This window comes from Chiloscyllium plagiosum, unplaced genomic scaffold (genome assembly GCF_037043375.1).
Source record: "Chiloscyllium plagiosum isolate Xiang-an unplaced genomic scaffold, Cpla_swu_hap1 HiC_scaffold_27, whole genome shotgun sequence".
Lineage (NCBI taxonomy): Eukaryota > Metazoa > Chordata > Chondrichthyes > Orectolobiformes > Hemiscylliidae > Chiloscyllium > Chiloscyllium plagiosum.
Window position 1 is genome coordinate 53,006,312 of NW_028270165.1, and position 17,400 is coordinate 53,023,711.

The 17,400-nt window shown below is 46.7% G+C and overlaps 1 protein-coding gene and 1 pseudogene across 1 annotated transcript; both read right to left on the bottom strand.

Annotated features, from left to right (window-relative positions):
* Positions 1–390: 390 nt before the first annotated feature.
* LOC148144078 (uncharacterized) lies at positions 391–2,485 on the bottom strand. Its single transcript, XM_087975299.1, has 2 exons — positions 1,704–2,485; positions 391–466 (listed from the first exon to the last, which is right to left on the bottom strand). The coding sequence occupies exons 1-2, from the start codon at positions 2,483–2,485 to the stop codon at positions 391–393; spliced, it is 858 nt and encodes a 285-aa protein (XP_087831425.1).
* Positions 2,486–5,036: 2,551 nt separating this feature from the next.
* LOC148144079 (uncharacterized) lies at positions 5,037–16,883 on the bottom strand (annotated as a pseudogene).
* Positions 16,884–17,400: the final 517 nt, after the last annotated feature.

Genomic DNA, 17,400 nt, shown 5'->3' on the forward strand with positions numbered 1-17,400 from the left:
GCTGGAGATCAGAGTTGAGAGTGTGGTGCTGGAAAAGCACAGCAGGTCAGGCAGCACCCGAGGCGCAGGAGAATCGATGTTTGAGGCATAAGGACATCCAGATGAATATCTCACTAAATCATGCTGAATAAAGTCTGATCTAATTCGTCAACTCTGATGTGGAGGTGCTGGGGGTGGACAGGTCAGAAGTCACACAACACCAGGTGAGAATCCCAATAGATTGATTTGAACTCATGAGCTTTCGAAACACTGTTCCTTCATCAGGTGAAGTGATGAAGGAGCAGCACTGATGAAGGAGCAATGCTCCCAAAGCTTGGGATTTCAAATAAACCTGTTGGACTGTAAACTGGCGTTGTGTGACTTCTGACTTCAACTTCTTCAACTGCGCATTCATGTGAACTTGATGGGATACTTTATCCAACTCGGCGTAGTTAAATCATATCGCTTGGAGGGTTTCATTTGAAACCTTCCAGGAGGTGAATTCAACAAGATTGAATTATTCAAAGTTACTAAATTCGAAACTTACATCAGGACCGGTAGTCATAGAGAGGTACAGTACGGAAACAGATCCTTCAGTCCAACTCGTCCACGCGGACCAGATATTCTTAATTAATCTAGCCCCATTTGCCAGCACTTGGCCCAAATCCCTCTAACCCTTTCTATTCATGTCCCCAACCAAATGTCTTTTAAATTCTGTAATTCTACCAGTCTCCTCCACTTCCTCTGGCAGCTTATTCCATGCACGCACCACACTCTGCATGAAAAGTTTTCCCTTTCGGTCCCTTTTAAATCCTTCCCCTCTCACTCTAAACCTATGCCCTCTAGTTCTAACAACATACTGATAAATAATTTCTGATGGAGATGTCAACGTTTCGGGTAGAACCCTTCTTCAGTCCTGAGGGATAATACCTGAAATGCTGACTTCTCCACCTGCTGGTGCTGCCTGCCTTATTGTGCCCAGCCTCCTGTTTGTCTATTTTAGATTACAGCATCTGCAGTTTTTTATTTTGTCTCTAATAAATGGTGGAGCAGATTCGATGGGTCAAAATATCCTAACTTCTGCTCCAATGGTCTTGCGGTCGTAGGTTTGTGCGGGTCTTGGGCTCAATGAGCAGCAGCGCCCACTGGAAGCAAGGTTCATAGAAACATAGAGGCACTACAGTGTGGAAACGGGCCCTTCTGCCCAACAAGTTCAGAGCGACCCTTTGAAGAGTAACTCACCCAGACACATTTTCCTACCCTATCACTCTGCACTTACCCCTAACTAATGCACCACACCTACACATATTTGAACACTATGGGACTATTTAGCTTGGCCAATTCGCCCAAACATGCGCACGTTTGCACTTTGGGAAGACACTGCAACACGCAGAGGAAACCCACGCAGACACAGCGGGGAATTACATGCAAACGCCACACAGACAGTCACCCTGAGGATGGAATTAAATCTGGGTCCCTGGCGCTATGAGGCAGCAGTGCTAACCACTGAGCCACCACCCTCCCTTCCCCCCCCCCCCACTCCCCCAGTAGAAAACAAAAAAGCCTACCAACTCTCCCACTACCCCCACTGTCAGAAAGGGCAGGAGGATCAGTCCTGGGGGTGACCCTCAGCAGCGTTACCGGCAGAATCTGATTGTTAGGAGCATTGGTGCTTCCGCTGGTGCTTGTTCAAGCTGCAGGACATTGTGAACCTCTGCCCACACTTGGGGCAGGCAAACGGCCTCTCCCCAGTGTGGACCCGCTGTTGCGTCAGTAGAGTGGAGGAGACAGCAAAGCCCTTCCCGCACTCGAGGCAGGCAAACGGCCTCTCCCCAGTGTGGACCCGCTGGTGCGTCAGTAGAGTGGAGGAGACAGCAAAGCCCTTCCCGCACACAGAGCAGCTGAAGGGCCTTTCCCCAGTGTGGACCCGCTGGTGCTTCAACAGGTCGGAAGAGCGTGTAAAGCACTTCCCGCAGACAGAGCAGGTGAATGGCCTCTCGCCGGTGTGGACCCGCTGGTGAGCCAGCAGGTCAGAGGAATCGCTGAAGGCCTTCCCACATTTGGGGCAGGGGAAGGGCTTCTCACCAGTGTAGACCCGCCGGTGAATCACGAGGTGGGAGGAGCGAGTGAACACATTCCCACAATCGGGGCAGCGGAAGGTCCTCTCCCCTGTGTGCACCCGCTGGTGCCTGATCAGGGCGGAGGAATCGCTGAAGGCCTTCCCACACTTGAGGCAGCTGAAGGGCCACGCCCCTGTGTGAACCCGCAAGTGCCTCAGCCGGGCGGAGGAATCGCTGAAGCTCTTCCTGCACTTAGGGCAGCTGAAGGGCCTCTCCCCAGTGTGCACCCGCCGGTGCCTCAGCAGGGCGGAGGAATCACTGAAGGCCTTCCTGCACTTAGGACAGGAGAATGGCTTCTCCCGGGTGTGACTGCGCCGATGTGTCTCCAGGGCAGACGGGACACGGAAGCCTTTCCCGCAGTCGCCACACTTCCATGGTTTCTCCATGGCCGAAGCTACAGTTGCACACAAACGCGTGTATGTCCCCTCCCTGCCTCGAATTCCTCTTTCCAGGCCAGATAACTGTTTCAGGCTCCACACTCAGTGCGTTGCTGCAACAGTAGGGTCTCTCTTCCAGTCCCACTGATGCTGAAAATGTACTGAAACAGGAACCAATTGGATCATAGTTGAAAATTGTTGCAGTCCCGGTGGATTGAGTGACTCACAAATACTGGAGAATCAGAGTAGAAAACTGCAGGTCAGGCAGCATCTGAGGAGCAGGAGAGTCAATGGTTCAGGCATCAGCCCTTCATGTGTTGATTTTGAAACTTCATCTTCAGATCAAATAGTCTGAAAAGAGATTACAAAAGTCAACACTGTCAGTCCAGGGTAGAAATTCAGAACATGCAATTCTACTTTCTGCAGAACATTCTTTTGTTTTATTATTCCACAAAACTGAAAGCACCATCCCTCTCTCTCTCTCTCTCCCCCTCTGTTCTCACTCCATTCTAATTCTCCTGAAATTGCTGATTCAGGATCTGACAGGGAAAGAAGAGCAAAACAGTCACAACTGACATCTCTCTGAATTTTGGATATCTGCACCTGAAAATTAATAAAATTCCACGACATTGGGATACTGTTGAGAGTGAGCAGGTCTGATTTTTGGAAGCAAAAATATAGTGTGTAAATTCAGGATGAACCGGCAATGTAGCTTCTTGGCAACCAATCAGACACAAAATGGTAAACGTGCCCCCACAGGGGAGTTTTAGAATGAGACATCAAGGCTATGACACCAGAGAGAAATTGAACAGACTGGCATGGCAAACCAGAGTCATCTAGATATACAGCACAGAAACAGGTCCTTTGGTCCAATGGTCTATGCTGACCAGATATCCTCACTGAATCTGGTCTCATTTGCCAGCATTTGGCCCATATCCCTCTAAACCCTTCCTATTCATAAACCTATCCAGATGCCTTTTAAATGTGTCATAATTATACCAGCATCTACTACTTCCTCTGGCAGCTCTTTCCTTACACGCGCCGTCTTCTGCATGAATTGCCCCTTCGGTTCCTTTTAAATTCCTCGCCCCCTCCCCGGGCCACCTCACCCTCAATCTTTTACTCTATAGTTCTACACTCCCAGAGAAAAGACCTTGTCTATTTACCCTATCCATTCCTCTCTTGATTTTATAAACAATGGAAGCATCAACGGCTCAGGGCGGGGATGGGGAGCGTGGGGGGGGGGGGGGGGGGGAGGCGGGGGAAGTATGCTGAATGTGCTGGAGCCAACTCGTAAGAAGAGGACACAAAACCTTGAAGCTGCAATGAGGAACACTGCATGTGCTGTACTTGTACCTGTTGATTTTATTTGTGGGAATCAAGTGCATTTTAAAAATAAAAACAAACAAGATATCTATCCCTCCCCTTTCCCAATCTCCTAATGCTGTCCTGGACACAGAGTGAGAGAATCGGGAGCAGGAGTTGGCCATTTGAGCCTGCACCAACATTGAACACATCATAACTGAATATGAATATACCTACAGCCAGGTGGATAGATTGGGTTTTCTTTCACTGGAGCAGAGGAGATTGAGAGGTGACCTTATAGAGGATTATAATATCATGAAGGGTACAGATGAGGTGAAAGGCAGGTGTCCTTTCCCTAGGGTGGGGCGTTCAAGATTAGGGAGCAAATTTTGAAGGGGAGAGGAGAAAGATTTTAAAAAGACATGAAGAGCTCCATTTCTTTCTCCGGTTTGTGTGTGGAATGGGTGTCCAAAGGGAGTAGTGGATGCATGTAGAGTGACAATGTTTAAAAGACATTTGGAAATGTACATGAACAGGAAAGGTTCGGAGGGATATGGGCCAATCACTGGCAGATGGGACTAGTTGGGTTTGAGAACATAGTCAGCATAGACTAGTTGGTCCGAAGGGTCTGTTTGTGTGCTGTATGACCGTGCAGCTGTTCTGTACTGGTCTTAAAACCATTTTCTTGGAAATCCAAGATGGCGGTGGTTTGAGTGGTCTGCTGTGCTGGGCTCTGTGCCATACCCCCGGCAAGGTGGACTTTTACCCCCTCCCCCCACCTCATTAACCATCCGTAGGAGAAAACAATCGCTAATATAAACTTACTGAACGTCTAGAGCTGCTATAATTGTGGTTTGACAGCTTTAGGACCAGAATGAAAGCAAATGAAGGAAAAGGGCCGACAGGGGTGCAGCAGGTAGGGCTCTCCCCTACTGCATCGGGGGCGCCTGGAGCCATTGCTCAAACTCCCAGGGCAGACCCTTTGGGTTTAATAGGGCAGCAGCAGTTACTCTCGGTGTTTGCCAAACTCTGAGATAAGATTGAAGCAGCGGTGGAACCGCTATCTGCCACACTGGAAAAGCATGGAGCAGGAAATTCAAATGTTGGCCCGAAGAGAATAGGCAGCGGAGGAGAGGACCGTGGCATCAAGACCGTGGCGGAGGTCTCAGGAGGAAGGATCTAAACGCTGGAAGACCAGGTTCGGGTCCTTCAGGAGCAAGTGGACGACCTGGAAAACTAAAGTAGAAGAAATATCTTACAGCTCGTGGGTCTTCCGGAATGTGAGGGAGGCGAAGACTTTATTGGATTCCTGGGGCTGGAGTTGGAGTCGGGCCTGTTGAGTGTGAAGCGGGCCCACCGGATCGAAATGCGCAGGTCCGGGTCGGACCCGCAGCCCCGCGTGGTCCGAGTGCGCCTCCTGCATAAAAGAGAAAAACAGTTAGTGATTGTAACAGCAAGAAGACTGGGAAGAGATCCACAGGCTTTAATGCACAAAGGCTCAAGAATAATATATTTTCAGGACTTCTCGGGAGCCTGGATTAAGAAACGGGCATTTGATGAAGTTAAGAGAAAATTAAGGGATCTGAACAGAAAATATTCTTTGAGGTCCCTGACCGTATTGCGTTTCTCTCATGGAGGGATGGTATATAATTTTGATTCAGCAGAAAAGGCGAAGGACTTTGCAAATTCTCTGAATTAAAGAAATCGAGTCGGGGTGAAGGCGGGAGGGACATCATTACTTTTTTGCCCCTTTTCTTGTGGTTATCGGCTTTATACGTACTGCCTTGACGTAAAACTGGAATTATGTGGTATATCAGTCAGTTAGGTATTGTCTGAGGCCATTTCTTTACTGCTGTCCTTTTGTGTTTGGATTGGGGGTGGCTATACCTGTGCTTAAGATGTATGGAGAAGGGGTGTGGGGAGATGGGCAACCATTGTTAACTCTCAGAATGTAAATAACATGTTTTTTTCAATCTGTGAATTGCCTGGAGTTTGGGGCACAGCCTCAGTGGGAAGGAGGCAGGATGGTGGCAATGGTGGGGTTGGGGGGTTGAGGGGGGAGATCTCTACATAATTGGGGGTTATTTGCACATTTGCTTAAGTTATATGTGGTGGTTAGATTTTTATTTATAGTAGTTTTGAATAGGAGCAGTTTTTAGACTTTATAGAGTTAATGTCTTTGTTGCTCACCACACCTCAGATAAGCTTCCTCCTCTTGGGAAACCACGGGCTGCCCTGGATGACCATGGCTACTGATTCATTCAGGTGGTGCCCCTGGAATGTAAAAGGGAGCCATTCCCCCATTAAAAAGAAAGACGGTGTTGTCAAGCCTCAGGAAGGAAAGGGTGGACACATTTAACTGATAAGGAACATCTGAAAATGCAGCAAGGAGGTTATGATAGGGTATTCTTCTCCTCCTTTAGCTCCAAGTGTAGAGGAGTGGCTATACTGGTAAGAAGGAACCTCCCTTTCCAGGTAATTGAGCAAATTAAGGACAAACATGGACTGTCCGTCATTCTTAAAGCTCTCATACATGGTGAAGAGTATGGCGTCCTGAATGTGTATTGTCCCCCCGGTGCACCCTCTTAAATTTCTAATTGATGCAGTTGCTAAATTAATGAGTCTTCGGGACGCCGCATGGTCACTGGAGGGGATTTTAATCGCCTAATAGATCCCGAGGTAGACAGGGTGCCAAGGGGCCAGGCAGGTACACCCGCGCAACCTAAGCAGTTGGTGGACATGTGTGAGGAGTTGGGATTAGTGGATGTGTGGAGGCATCTCCACCCTAATGGAAGAGACTTTACTTTCTCTTCCAACCCACACAAGTACCACATGGGAACTGACACTTTTTAATGCCATTGGATTGCTTGGACAGAACATTGGCTTGTGAAATTGGCATTATTGCTGTCTCGGACCATGTGCCAGTGTAATTAGATGGTAAAATCAAGAGTGGTGGAATGGATGCACAGCACTGGTGCATGGACCCATTCCTGTTCAGGGATAGCAAATCTGTTGAGTACATCACAAGAGTTCAGAGCCTTCTGGGATATCAACTCGGGTACGGCCAGTAATCCGGAAATACTGTAGGAGGCCACTAAGGCATCTTTATGAGGCCTGATTATTTTTCATTCAATGACGAGAAGGACGCAGAGGAAGGAGTAACAACAGATGTTGGAGACCCGTCTGCAGATAGCTGAGGAAGTATATTACAATAGGCCTTCACTGGTCAAGCTGCAGCTCTCCGGGCTGCTCCCAACTCATTGCACACACTGGGAAAAAAAAAGGTCTGCTTTGCTCAACAAAGATTGTTTGATTTTGTAGATAAGCCAGGTAGATATCTGGCCAGAAAGAAAAATGTTTCCCAATCTATTATGTCTGTTAGAGAGAAGGCTGGTACAGTTACCCGTGAGTTAAAGAAGATTTAGGGAATACTTTGCAGGGTTATATCGGTCGGAGGGAGATGAACATGGTGCAGCGAGAATACAGGCCTTTTTTGAGATCCTGCATCTCCCTAGTATAAACGCGGAACAGGTTCCCTGTTGAATGGGCCTATGACGATACAGGAGGTGCAGGATGCAATAAAACATCTCCAAGGTGGCAAAGCACTGGGGTCAGATGGATTCCCAAGTGAATTCTATAAGGAATTCATAAATATGTTGGTGGGGATGTATCGCTATTCATATGCACAGGATTATCTTCCGCCCTCTCTTAGGAAGGCTAATATCTCCCTCATTTTAAAGGAGGGGAAAGAGCCCGAAGAATGTGCTTCATACAGACCCATTTAACTGTTGAATGTAGATTTTAAAATTCTACCCAAGACGCTGGCCCTGACGTTGGAAAAGGTGTTGTTCTGTATTGTGAAAGAAGATCAGATGGGTTTTGTTAAGGGCCGTAGCTCCTCCAACAATATCAGGAGTGTACTGAACATGGTGCAGGTATGCCAGCAAAGGTTGATCCTGGGTTCGGTGGCCTCCCTAGATGCAGAAAAGGCATTTGACCAGATAGAATGGCTGTACCTGCTTGGGGTCCTCAAGCGCTTTGGTCTGGGTACAACCTTTGCTAGGTGGGTGGTGGTGTTGTATAATGATCCTGAAGCAGCAGTCATCACAAATGGCACTAAGTCAGATAACTTTAATACTGGGAGAGGTAGTCAACAGGGGCGTCCTCTTTCACCACTGCTATTTACCTTGCCAATTGAGCCATTAGCTGAAGCTACCAGGAGGATTCCTGAAATAGTGGCGCCAGGAGTGGGAATGGGGGAACATAAGATTACCCTATATGCTGATGATGTCCTTTTGTTCTTGGCCAATCTGGAGGAGTCCGTTCCTCGATTGATTCGAACAATTAATTTATTTGGGTGGGTGGGGGGAGAGAATTAGTGGAGGTGCCTGATCTGAAGGATGGAATGCAGTTCCTGTTTAGATGGTTGTCAAAAGAGTATTTGCATTTGGGAATTTTTATTACTCCTGCCTTCCACCAGCTGTAAAAAGCTAACTATGTACAATTACTGGAGAGGATAAAGCAGGATTTGCAGCGATGGGACGGATTACCGTTTTCATGGTTAGGCCGAATAGCTCTGATTAAAATGAATGTTCTTCCTCGCCTATTGTACCCCATGAGAATGCTCCTGTTGTTGCTACCCAGATGAGTATTACTGAGGCTCAATGGTTGGCTCGGTTCTTTTATTTGGTGTCGCAGCCGCCCCCTAATTAAGTTTATCAAATTGCAGCTCTCACAGGATGAGAAGGAATGGACCTTTTGGACTTGAAGAGATATCAAATCTGCGCTTTCTTAGCATATGTGTGTGACTGGGCACGAGGGGACTCGGGGTCGATTTTGCTTGACGTTGAAGCATTGCAGTTGAGATGTCCCCTACTTAATCTATTATTCATTGATAAGATGAAATCCGAGACTGAGCAGTGTAAGAGTACAATCATTTTAAATACAGTGAAAGCCTGGAGGATAATGAGGCAAGACAAGGGCAATTGGCTGATGACCTCACTGATTACCCCACTGGTGGCAGCCCAAGGATTTAAACCTGGGGCAATGGACTCCAGCTTTCAGTCCTTGGAGAATAAGGGAATCTTCTGTCTGAGAGATTTATTCGAGGGTTAGGTCTTGATGTCATTTAGCCAGCTAAGTCAGAAATATGCATTGTCTAATAGGGACCTTTTCCGGTACTTTCAGCTAAGGGATTATATACAGAGGAATACCACGCTTGTGGCTCAGCATTACAGGTCAAATGTGGAGTAAAGAGTACTCTGTGTACAGGTGCTCTTTCAGTTAGTACGTTGTATCATTTACAGAAGGGACGTACCTTAGGGGATGTGGAGGGACTCTCTAGGATGTGGAATCGGGAGCTAGGATAGGATATTTCATTAGAAGTATGGCAAGATATATGGGAAAATGTAAGGAAAATTTCAATATGTAACAAAGCACAGGGCATGCAATTGAAGATTTTACACAGGGCTTATGTGGCGCTAGAGAGGCGAGCTAAGTTCAAGATAGGCACATCACCAGGGTGTCCCAAATGTAAAATTAGTATAGGCACTCACACACTGCTATTGGTCATGTTGTAAGATCCAGAGATACTGGAGTGCTATAGTGAGGGAGCTGAAGGACATCCTGGGGGATTGAAGTTAATGTGAATCCGGTATTTCTTCTTCTGGGGTTGCCAAATTTGCCTTCTCTTGGAGAACACAGGAACAGACTGTGTAACATTCTTAAGCACTGTGCAAGGAAGAACATTTTAATTAATTGGATGTTGGAAAAACCCCCAGGGCTTATGGGGTGGCATATGCTGGTGATGGAGCATCCCCCCCAAGATGACCTCACAAATATGGTGCACCACAAAATAGTAGTTTTACAAGACTTAGCGGCCCTTTCCAAATTATATTGATGCAGACTGATCAGCAGTATTAATTAGAGCTGTGGTATAATTAATACTGCTGATCAAGTGGGAATCAGTCCGGGCGCTCATTGGCCCTGGGAGGGCAAGGCTGGGTGAAACGAATACGGGTGCAATAACTGGTGCTCCCATGGATGGGAGCCTTAATGGAGATGTGGTGAGTGAAATAGAATAAAGTAATGTGATAGAATTCAAATTAACTTAAATTATGTTTAATTTTATTTTTATTCAATTTGATTGTAGTTTAGTTTAAGCTAAGTTTGTTCTAGTAGAATAATAGGTAGCTCATTATTAATAGTATCATAATATGACATTGTTGTACTGCTATTTTTCTGTATTTTGGTATTGTTCTTTTTTGTATATAGAGGTGCTGTGAGAGATTTGAAAAAGTTTCTAATAATTTATTTTTTTTAAATTCTTGCCTTCCCCATAACTATTTTTGACATTCAAAAGTCAGATGAACTCAGCTTTGAATATATTCAATATCTCCCTAACTACAGGAAGGCATCCCCACTTTGAACTAATTTCCTCTTGCTAATATACCACTTGCCTTGCTGATTGCTTGCTGCACCTATGTGACAACTGGCATTGACTGGAGTAGAAAGCCTGAGCAGAAGGTATCTGAGGCACGTTTGTACATCCACACATCATTCCTGATGAAGGGCTTTTGCCCAAAACGTTGACTGTTCTGCACCTCGGATGCTGTCTGACCAGCTGTGCTTTTCCAGCGCCACATTTTTCGACTCTGATTTCCGGTATCTGCAGTCCTCACTTACTCCACATCCCAATATATCACCATTTAAACAATTTACCTCCTTTCTGTTTTTATTTCATAGGAAAGGCTATAATTTCACACTGCGTTACTACATTTACCATGTGTTTGCCAATTAACACACATACCTGAACCAACTTTGCTGCAAGTCAAGAACTGAACACCAGAGTGAAAAAATAAAATGGAAAAGGGGTGAGAAGAGTGTGTTGTACTCACAGATGTTGGACAGAGGAAAGAAGTTGCAGTCTGGGATGAAGTTAAATCTTCATTCATAGAGAGAGGAGCAGCAACACCTTCACAAGCGCATTGTCCAACTTCCGCATTCAGACAATTTGGGGGAGGCTCTCAATTGCAGGAGGACCACACTCCTTCCGGTCCTTCAGAGCTTCCCATTGGGCGATCAGAAGAATGTTGCGCGCCATTTCCGCTAACAGCAAAGAGCATTCGTCGTATTTTGCTGACACCAGCGTATATGCGCAATGCTTCCTGACACCGAGAAGCATGCGCAGTATGCCCAGTGGAGATGCTGGTCCAACTGCCAATCGGAGAGAAAAAAAGGCTGGAGCCACACTTCTTTTGTTTTCCTGGGGCTCAACAGTTTATTCCTTTTGCATTTTGTCTGGCTGCTCAATTTTTGAATGTCTTTTCCCCAGGGTAGAGGAAATTCAAAACTGGAGGGGCATAGGTTCAGGGTGAGAGGGGAAAGGTTTAAATGGGACCGAACTGGTAACATTTTCATGCAGAACGTGGTATATGTATGGAATGAGCTGCCAGAGACAGTGGTCGAGTCTGGAACAATTACAACATTTAAAAGGCATCTGGATGGGTATATGAATAGGAAGGGTTGAGAGAGATATGGGTCAAATGGTGGCAAATGGATCACCGGATTAATTTAGAATATGTGGTTGGCATGCACCGACAGGTTTGTTTCCATGCTCTGCAACTCTATGACTCTATTACTACTTAATCTGAACCAACTTCACAAGATGAGGAATTGGCCATTCCATCCTTACAGCCTGTCCTCAACTGTGGCCTAATTGCATAGATTTCAATGCAAGTTTCTGAAAAATGTCTGGAGCTTTTTTTAAAAAATAATTGAATTTGCTTTCAACCTTTACTGATGTTTTTGAAAATATCATTTTAGCGATTCTCAATGTTAAAGATCAGCCATTTCTCACACCACACCCTCCCATCTCCCAAGTAGAGTCATCACCATCCGCGCTCTCTCGATCCTGAGATGGGCTGATACAAGAAAGGATGAGGGTGGGGGTGCAAGTAGAGAAATTGGACGGGAAACAGAGGCTAGGGGGAAGAGAGAGAGAGAAATGGACACGGGGACAGAGCATTGGAGTTAGAGAAACCCTGGGGGTGCACAGGGTGGGGGGCAAAGCGTTTGTCAGAGAGCGAGAGAATGGGGGTGCAGAGTGTGGGGAGAGAGAATGGACGTGGGTCAGTGGGTGGGGAGAGAATGGAAGGGGGGCAGAGGGTGGGGAGAAAGAGAGCAACAATGAGTGTTAGGAGAGGGTGGGGGGAGAGAGAGGGAATGGATGGAGAGCAGAGGATGGGGGAAGAGAGAGAATGGAGAGGGGCAGAGAGTGGGAGGAGAGAGAGAATGAATGTGGGGAGACGGACTGAATGGAGGAAAGCAGAGGGTGGACGAGAGACTGGACTGGACAGGGAGCAGAGGGTATGGAGATAGAATGGACGGAGGTGCAGAGGGTGGCGTGTGTGACGGGGGGGGAGCTGGGATAGCGAGAGAGAATAGACAGGAGGCGCTGTGGGCATGATTGGATCTTGATTGAATGGGGAGTTGGTGAATGCGTCCCACCCACTCCCAGCATCCCCTTCTTTGCACATGCGCAGTGCAGATTTTTGTGAAAGACGCGAGAGAGAATCTGGAGCGTGAACGCAATTACCCTCAGATCCTGGCATCAGCAAACCACTGCCTTTCTGTTTTAAAAAGTAAATAAAGATGTGGGCAATATACTGGGAACGGCAAGAAGTGACTAAGAAACTGAACCGAGAGTCAGCGCTTTCCGGTGAGGGGAGCTGGGCAAAAACAGGAGGATGGAAGGATGAATTCGAGTTGGAATCCATTGAAAGGTGGAGGAAATGGGCGACAGAGATTTCGGGTAGGAGATAGGGAAGGCTGCTCGGTACAAACTAGAATTCTCTTATCCTATTTCCTGCCCTGCACTGACAGCAATGATCTGTTTTCTCAAGGTATTAGCAGAGGAGGATTTGCTGTTCAGGCGTGCACAAGAAATTTACTCAGGGCCTGAATATCAGCAGCGTTTGAATCCAGGAGGGGAAATTATTTCGAACATCAACGTGACTTGAGAAGCCCCGTGATTATACGCAGCCTGCGTGGGAGTGTTCCAGGGTTCTGGCTGTGCAGAGAACTTCAACTCTGCAGCGAAATGTGGACTAGTGTTCTCGCCGTAGACGAGCCCTTCTTTGGATCGTTGAAGCTGCTGAGACGCAATGACCCCTGCACCGTGGAAACTCTGTGGAAGCAAATTCAATTCCCCAAACGGGCTGGAGTGTCACCAGGACTGGCATGAAGCCAATCGATTCCTTCAATCCAAGACTGTAGGTGGTGCGGCAGCAGCTGCCTCACAGTGCCAGGGAGTTGAGTTCGAGGCCACCCTCAGGGTGATTGTCTGTGTGGAGTTTGCACTTTCCTACCCCCCTCCCCCTCCCCCCATCTCTTGGTGCTCTGGTTTCCTCCCAGGATGTGCAGCTTAGAGTGGATTGGGTGTTCTAAATTCAGGGATTAGCTGCGGAGGTTATTGAGTGGGATGCTCTGAGGGGGGGTCAATGTGCATTGTTGGGCCAGAGGGCCTATTTTCACAGTATAGGGGGTTTGATGATTCCCCCAACGTGTCTGCAGCCTGGCTTCCAGCTGCATCTCTCTGAGGCGAAGGTCCTCCAACATGTGTTTTCCCTAGTTTCCAGCACCCAGAACCTCCCACCTTCTGCAAATCGAAAGACAAGTCCCACCCTGCCCTCTACAATATGTGCTATGTAACTGCTTATTCAGTTTTAGTGGCCCAGCAGAGGCTGATAGCCAAGTTCGGAACACATGAGGATGGCATCAACCAGGACCTTGGATTCATGTCACATGACAGGTAACCCCACTTCACTGTCACTCGCTCTCACACCCACACAAAGCACACACTCTCACATTCACACAGATCCCTCTCAGACACACACACATATACACCCTCTCACAGGCTGATACTCTATCACTCGCACACTTTATCAAGCACGCACACACTCACCTATCCTCTCATGCATGCGCACTTACATATAAGCCTTTGGTGTGATTTTGTATTTGCAGATACATTGTGCGCTTTTTGAGCCAAATACAATCTACAGGCAGTTAATCCATGTGAGATTTTATAAATTCCTACATTGGAAATAGAACCAGTCTCACTCAAGATTGGGATACAGACCTTAAGTTGTCTCGAGAATGTGTCTTCAAACAAGTTCTGGGATTTACATATTAATGAACCAAAACCTGCAACCCATTCTCAAAGATGAAAGACTTCACAACAATCTAAGTTGTTCTATATCATTTCTGTTGCATGAAACTGCGATCTATTGCTATAAATTCTCCTATGATCCTTCTCCACAAACACCTGATGAAGGAGTAGTGTTCCGAAAGTTCGTGCTTCCAGATAAACATGTTGGAGTATAACCTGGTGTTGTATGATTTTTACCTTTGTTTCTTGTGAATACATCCCACACTTCCCGGTGCTGCCAGTAAACCTTACAATGTCGATGAAACGATGCAATACCTGAAGAGATGAAAAACTTACAATTTCTAACAATATTAGCTACTCATTCACTGCTCCTTCTGATACACGATATTGGAAACTTAGTGCAAGAGGTTGAAAGAAATGAGCAGTTTTAAAACAAAAACCTATTGGATCTCATAGCTTTCATTGACAGTCTGAGACTGGGGTTAAGTTCAAGTAACCTTTATTGCCACCCAACTTTGTTACAGCTTCAGATTTCCCCAGCAAAAAAAAAAGTGTATGAAAAGAAGCATTTTTTTAAACAGCTCAAAGCTCACACACTCCTCCCAACTCCACTTCCTTTACTGTTGGTCAGCACCAAGTTGTCCCTTTATAATTGGATTCTTGGTACAGCCTTAAGCTGAAGGAAGTATTGCCTCACTCAGCAATTTCCAGCCACACACTGTATCCATTTTAGTTATTCCCACTCATTTGACATGGTGGGGGGGCAGTCAAGAGTCAACTATGCTGCTGTGGGTCTGGAGTCAGGTGTACGCCAGACCGGATAAAGGATGCAGTTGAGATGACTGAGTGAATCCTTTCCCACAATGGCAGTTTCCTTTCCTAAAAGGAACATGAGTGAATTAGATGGCAGTTTCTCCCCCCCAAAAATGGTTTCATTATTAGATTCAGAACTCCAAATTTCTGACCGAATTCCAATCCCACCATCTGCCTCGGCTGGATTCAAACCCAGGGAATCCCCGGAACTGAGTTGATCGTCCAGTCGATAATGGCACTCGGCCGTCACCACTTCAATCCCCCTGCAATGGCATGTGAACTCAATAGACAATAGGTGCAGGAGTAGGCCATTCTGCCCTTCGAGCCTGCACCACCATTCATTATGATTATGGCAGATCATCCGCAATCAGTATCCTGTTCCTGCCTTATCTCCATAACCCTTGATTCCACTATCCTTGCTAGCTCTATCCAACTCTTTCTTAAACGAATTCAGAGACTGGGCCTCCACTGTCTCCTGGGGCAGAGCATTCAACACACCCACCACTCTCTGGGTGAAGAAGTTTCTCCTCATCTCAGTCCTAAATGGCCTACCCCTTATTTTTAAGCTGTGTCCTCTGGTTCGGCACTCACCCATCAGCAGAAACATATTTCCTGCCTCCAGAGTGTCCAATCCTTTAATAATCTTATACGTCTCAATCAGATCCCCTCTCAATCTTCTAAACTCAAGGGTATACAACCCCTGTCGCTCCAACCTTTCAACATAAGATAGTCCCACCATTCAAGGAATTGATCTCATGAACCTACGCTGCACTCCCTCAATAGCCAGAATGTCTTTCCTCAAATTTGGAGACCAGAACTGCACACAATATTCCAGGCCAGCATGCTATTAGCTTTCTTCATTACCTGCTGTACCTGCATGCTTGCCTTCATTGACTGGTGAACAAGAACACCCAGATCTCTTTGTACTACCCCTTTACCTAACTTGACTCCATTTAGGTTGTAATCTGCCTTCCTGTTCTTGCCACCAAAGTGGATAACCATACATTTATCCACATTAAACTGCATCTGCCATGCATCTGTCCACTCACCTAACCTGTCCAGGTCACCCTGTAATCTCCTAACATGCTCCTCACGTTTCACGCTGCCACCCAGCTTTGTATCATCAGAAAATTTGCTAATATTACTATTAATACCATCTTCTATATCATTAATATATATTGTAAAAAGCTGCGGTCCCAGCACTGATCCCTGCGGTACCCCACTGGTCACCGCCTGCCATTCTGAAAGCGAGCTGCTTATCACTACTCTTTGTTTCCTGTCAGCCAACCAATTTTCAATCCAAGTCAGTACTTTGCCCCCAATCCCATGCGCCCTAATTTTGCTCACTAACCTCCTGTGTGGGACTTTATCAAAAGCTTTCTGAAAGTCCAGGTACACTACATCCACTGGATCTCGCTTGTCCATCTTCAGAGTTACATCCTCAAAAAATTCCAGAACTCGCTGGTGGCTCCGCAGGTGGGAGGAGCAGGTGAAGCCCTTTCCACACTGAGAGCAGATTAACGCCCTCTCCATGATATGGACCCTTTGGTAGATTACAGTGTAGATGTCTGAGTGAACCCCCTTCCCGCACACAGAGCATGTGAATGGCCTCTCCCTGGTGTGGATCGGCTGGTGCCTCCACAAGTTGCCCACATGACTGAAGCTCTTCTCGCACTTAAGGCAGGTGAATGGCGCCTCTCCGATGTGGACCTGCTGGTGGGTCAGCAGGGTGTAAGAATCGACAAATCCCTTCCTGCACTCAGAGCAGGTGAACGGCCTCTCCCCCAGGTGAACCCGCTGGTGTTTCGGGAGGTAGGATGCATCGATGAATCGCTGCCCACACAGAGAGCAGGAGAACGGCCTCTCCCTACTGTGAACCTGCTGGTGTGTCTACAGGTGGGACGACTGAATGAATCCCTTCCCACAATGGCGGCACATGAATAGCCTCTCCCTAGTGTGAACTCGCTGGTGTGTCTGTAGGCTGCACAGCCAACTGAATCCCTTCCCGCATACTGAGCAGGAGAACGGCGTCTCCCCAGTGAGAACGCATCTGTGGGTGTCTAGCCCCAATGGGGAATGGAACCCATTCCCACAGTCCCCACATTTCCATGGTTTCCCCATGAGGGGAGCATTCTTTGTGTCGCGCTGGATTTGAAATTAAAAACAGAATGGATACATAGTCTCTCCCCACTATGAGGGGTGAGATTTTGATCCCCCAAGCTGAGTAAATTGTTTGACGCATTTTTCACAGACAGCGTACTGAATCTGTCTCACTCGGGTGTCTCAATATTATTCCTGCCACACTAGTGTTCAAAATCTCTCACACAGACAAAAGCAAACATTTCTTCTCGAATTGAATGGCTGCTGATATACAAGCTCCAATGATTCAAGTGGCTCTGTCAGAAGATGATGTATCATTTGTTTTCAGATTTCTTTCTGCATGTCTTCCTCCAAAAAGAATCACAAATTGAGTGATCACTGTCAGTACTGTTAAATGAACATAACATCGGTGGCAATTCCTGTAGATTGCTAGATGAGTGCTGACCATATATTATGCAGGATGCAGAAAACCCTCATGCAACATGATAGCCTTAAGTGTGTATGGAGGACAACTTAATTTAGATCGCAATAACCTGGA

What these genes read in the sequence shown, in the direction of transcription:
- LOC148144078 (XM_087975299.1), bottom strand. Translation starts at nt 2,485, where the DNA reads ATGGAGAAACCATGGAAGTGTGGCGACTGCGGGAAAGGCTTCCGTGTC. An exon ending in AGGCCGTTTGCCTGCCCCAA is followed by an intron (nt 467 to 1,703) that starts GTGTGGGCAGAG and finishes ACCTCCTGGAAG; the next exon opens with GTTTCAAATGAAACCCTCCA.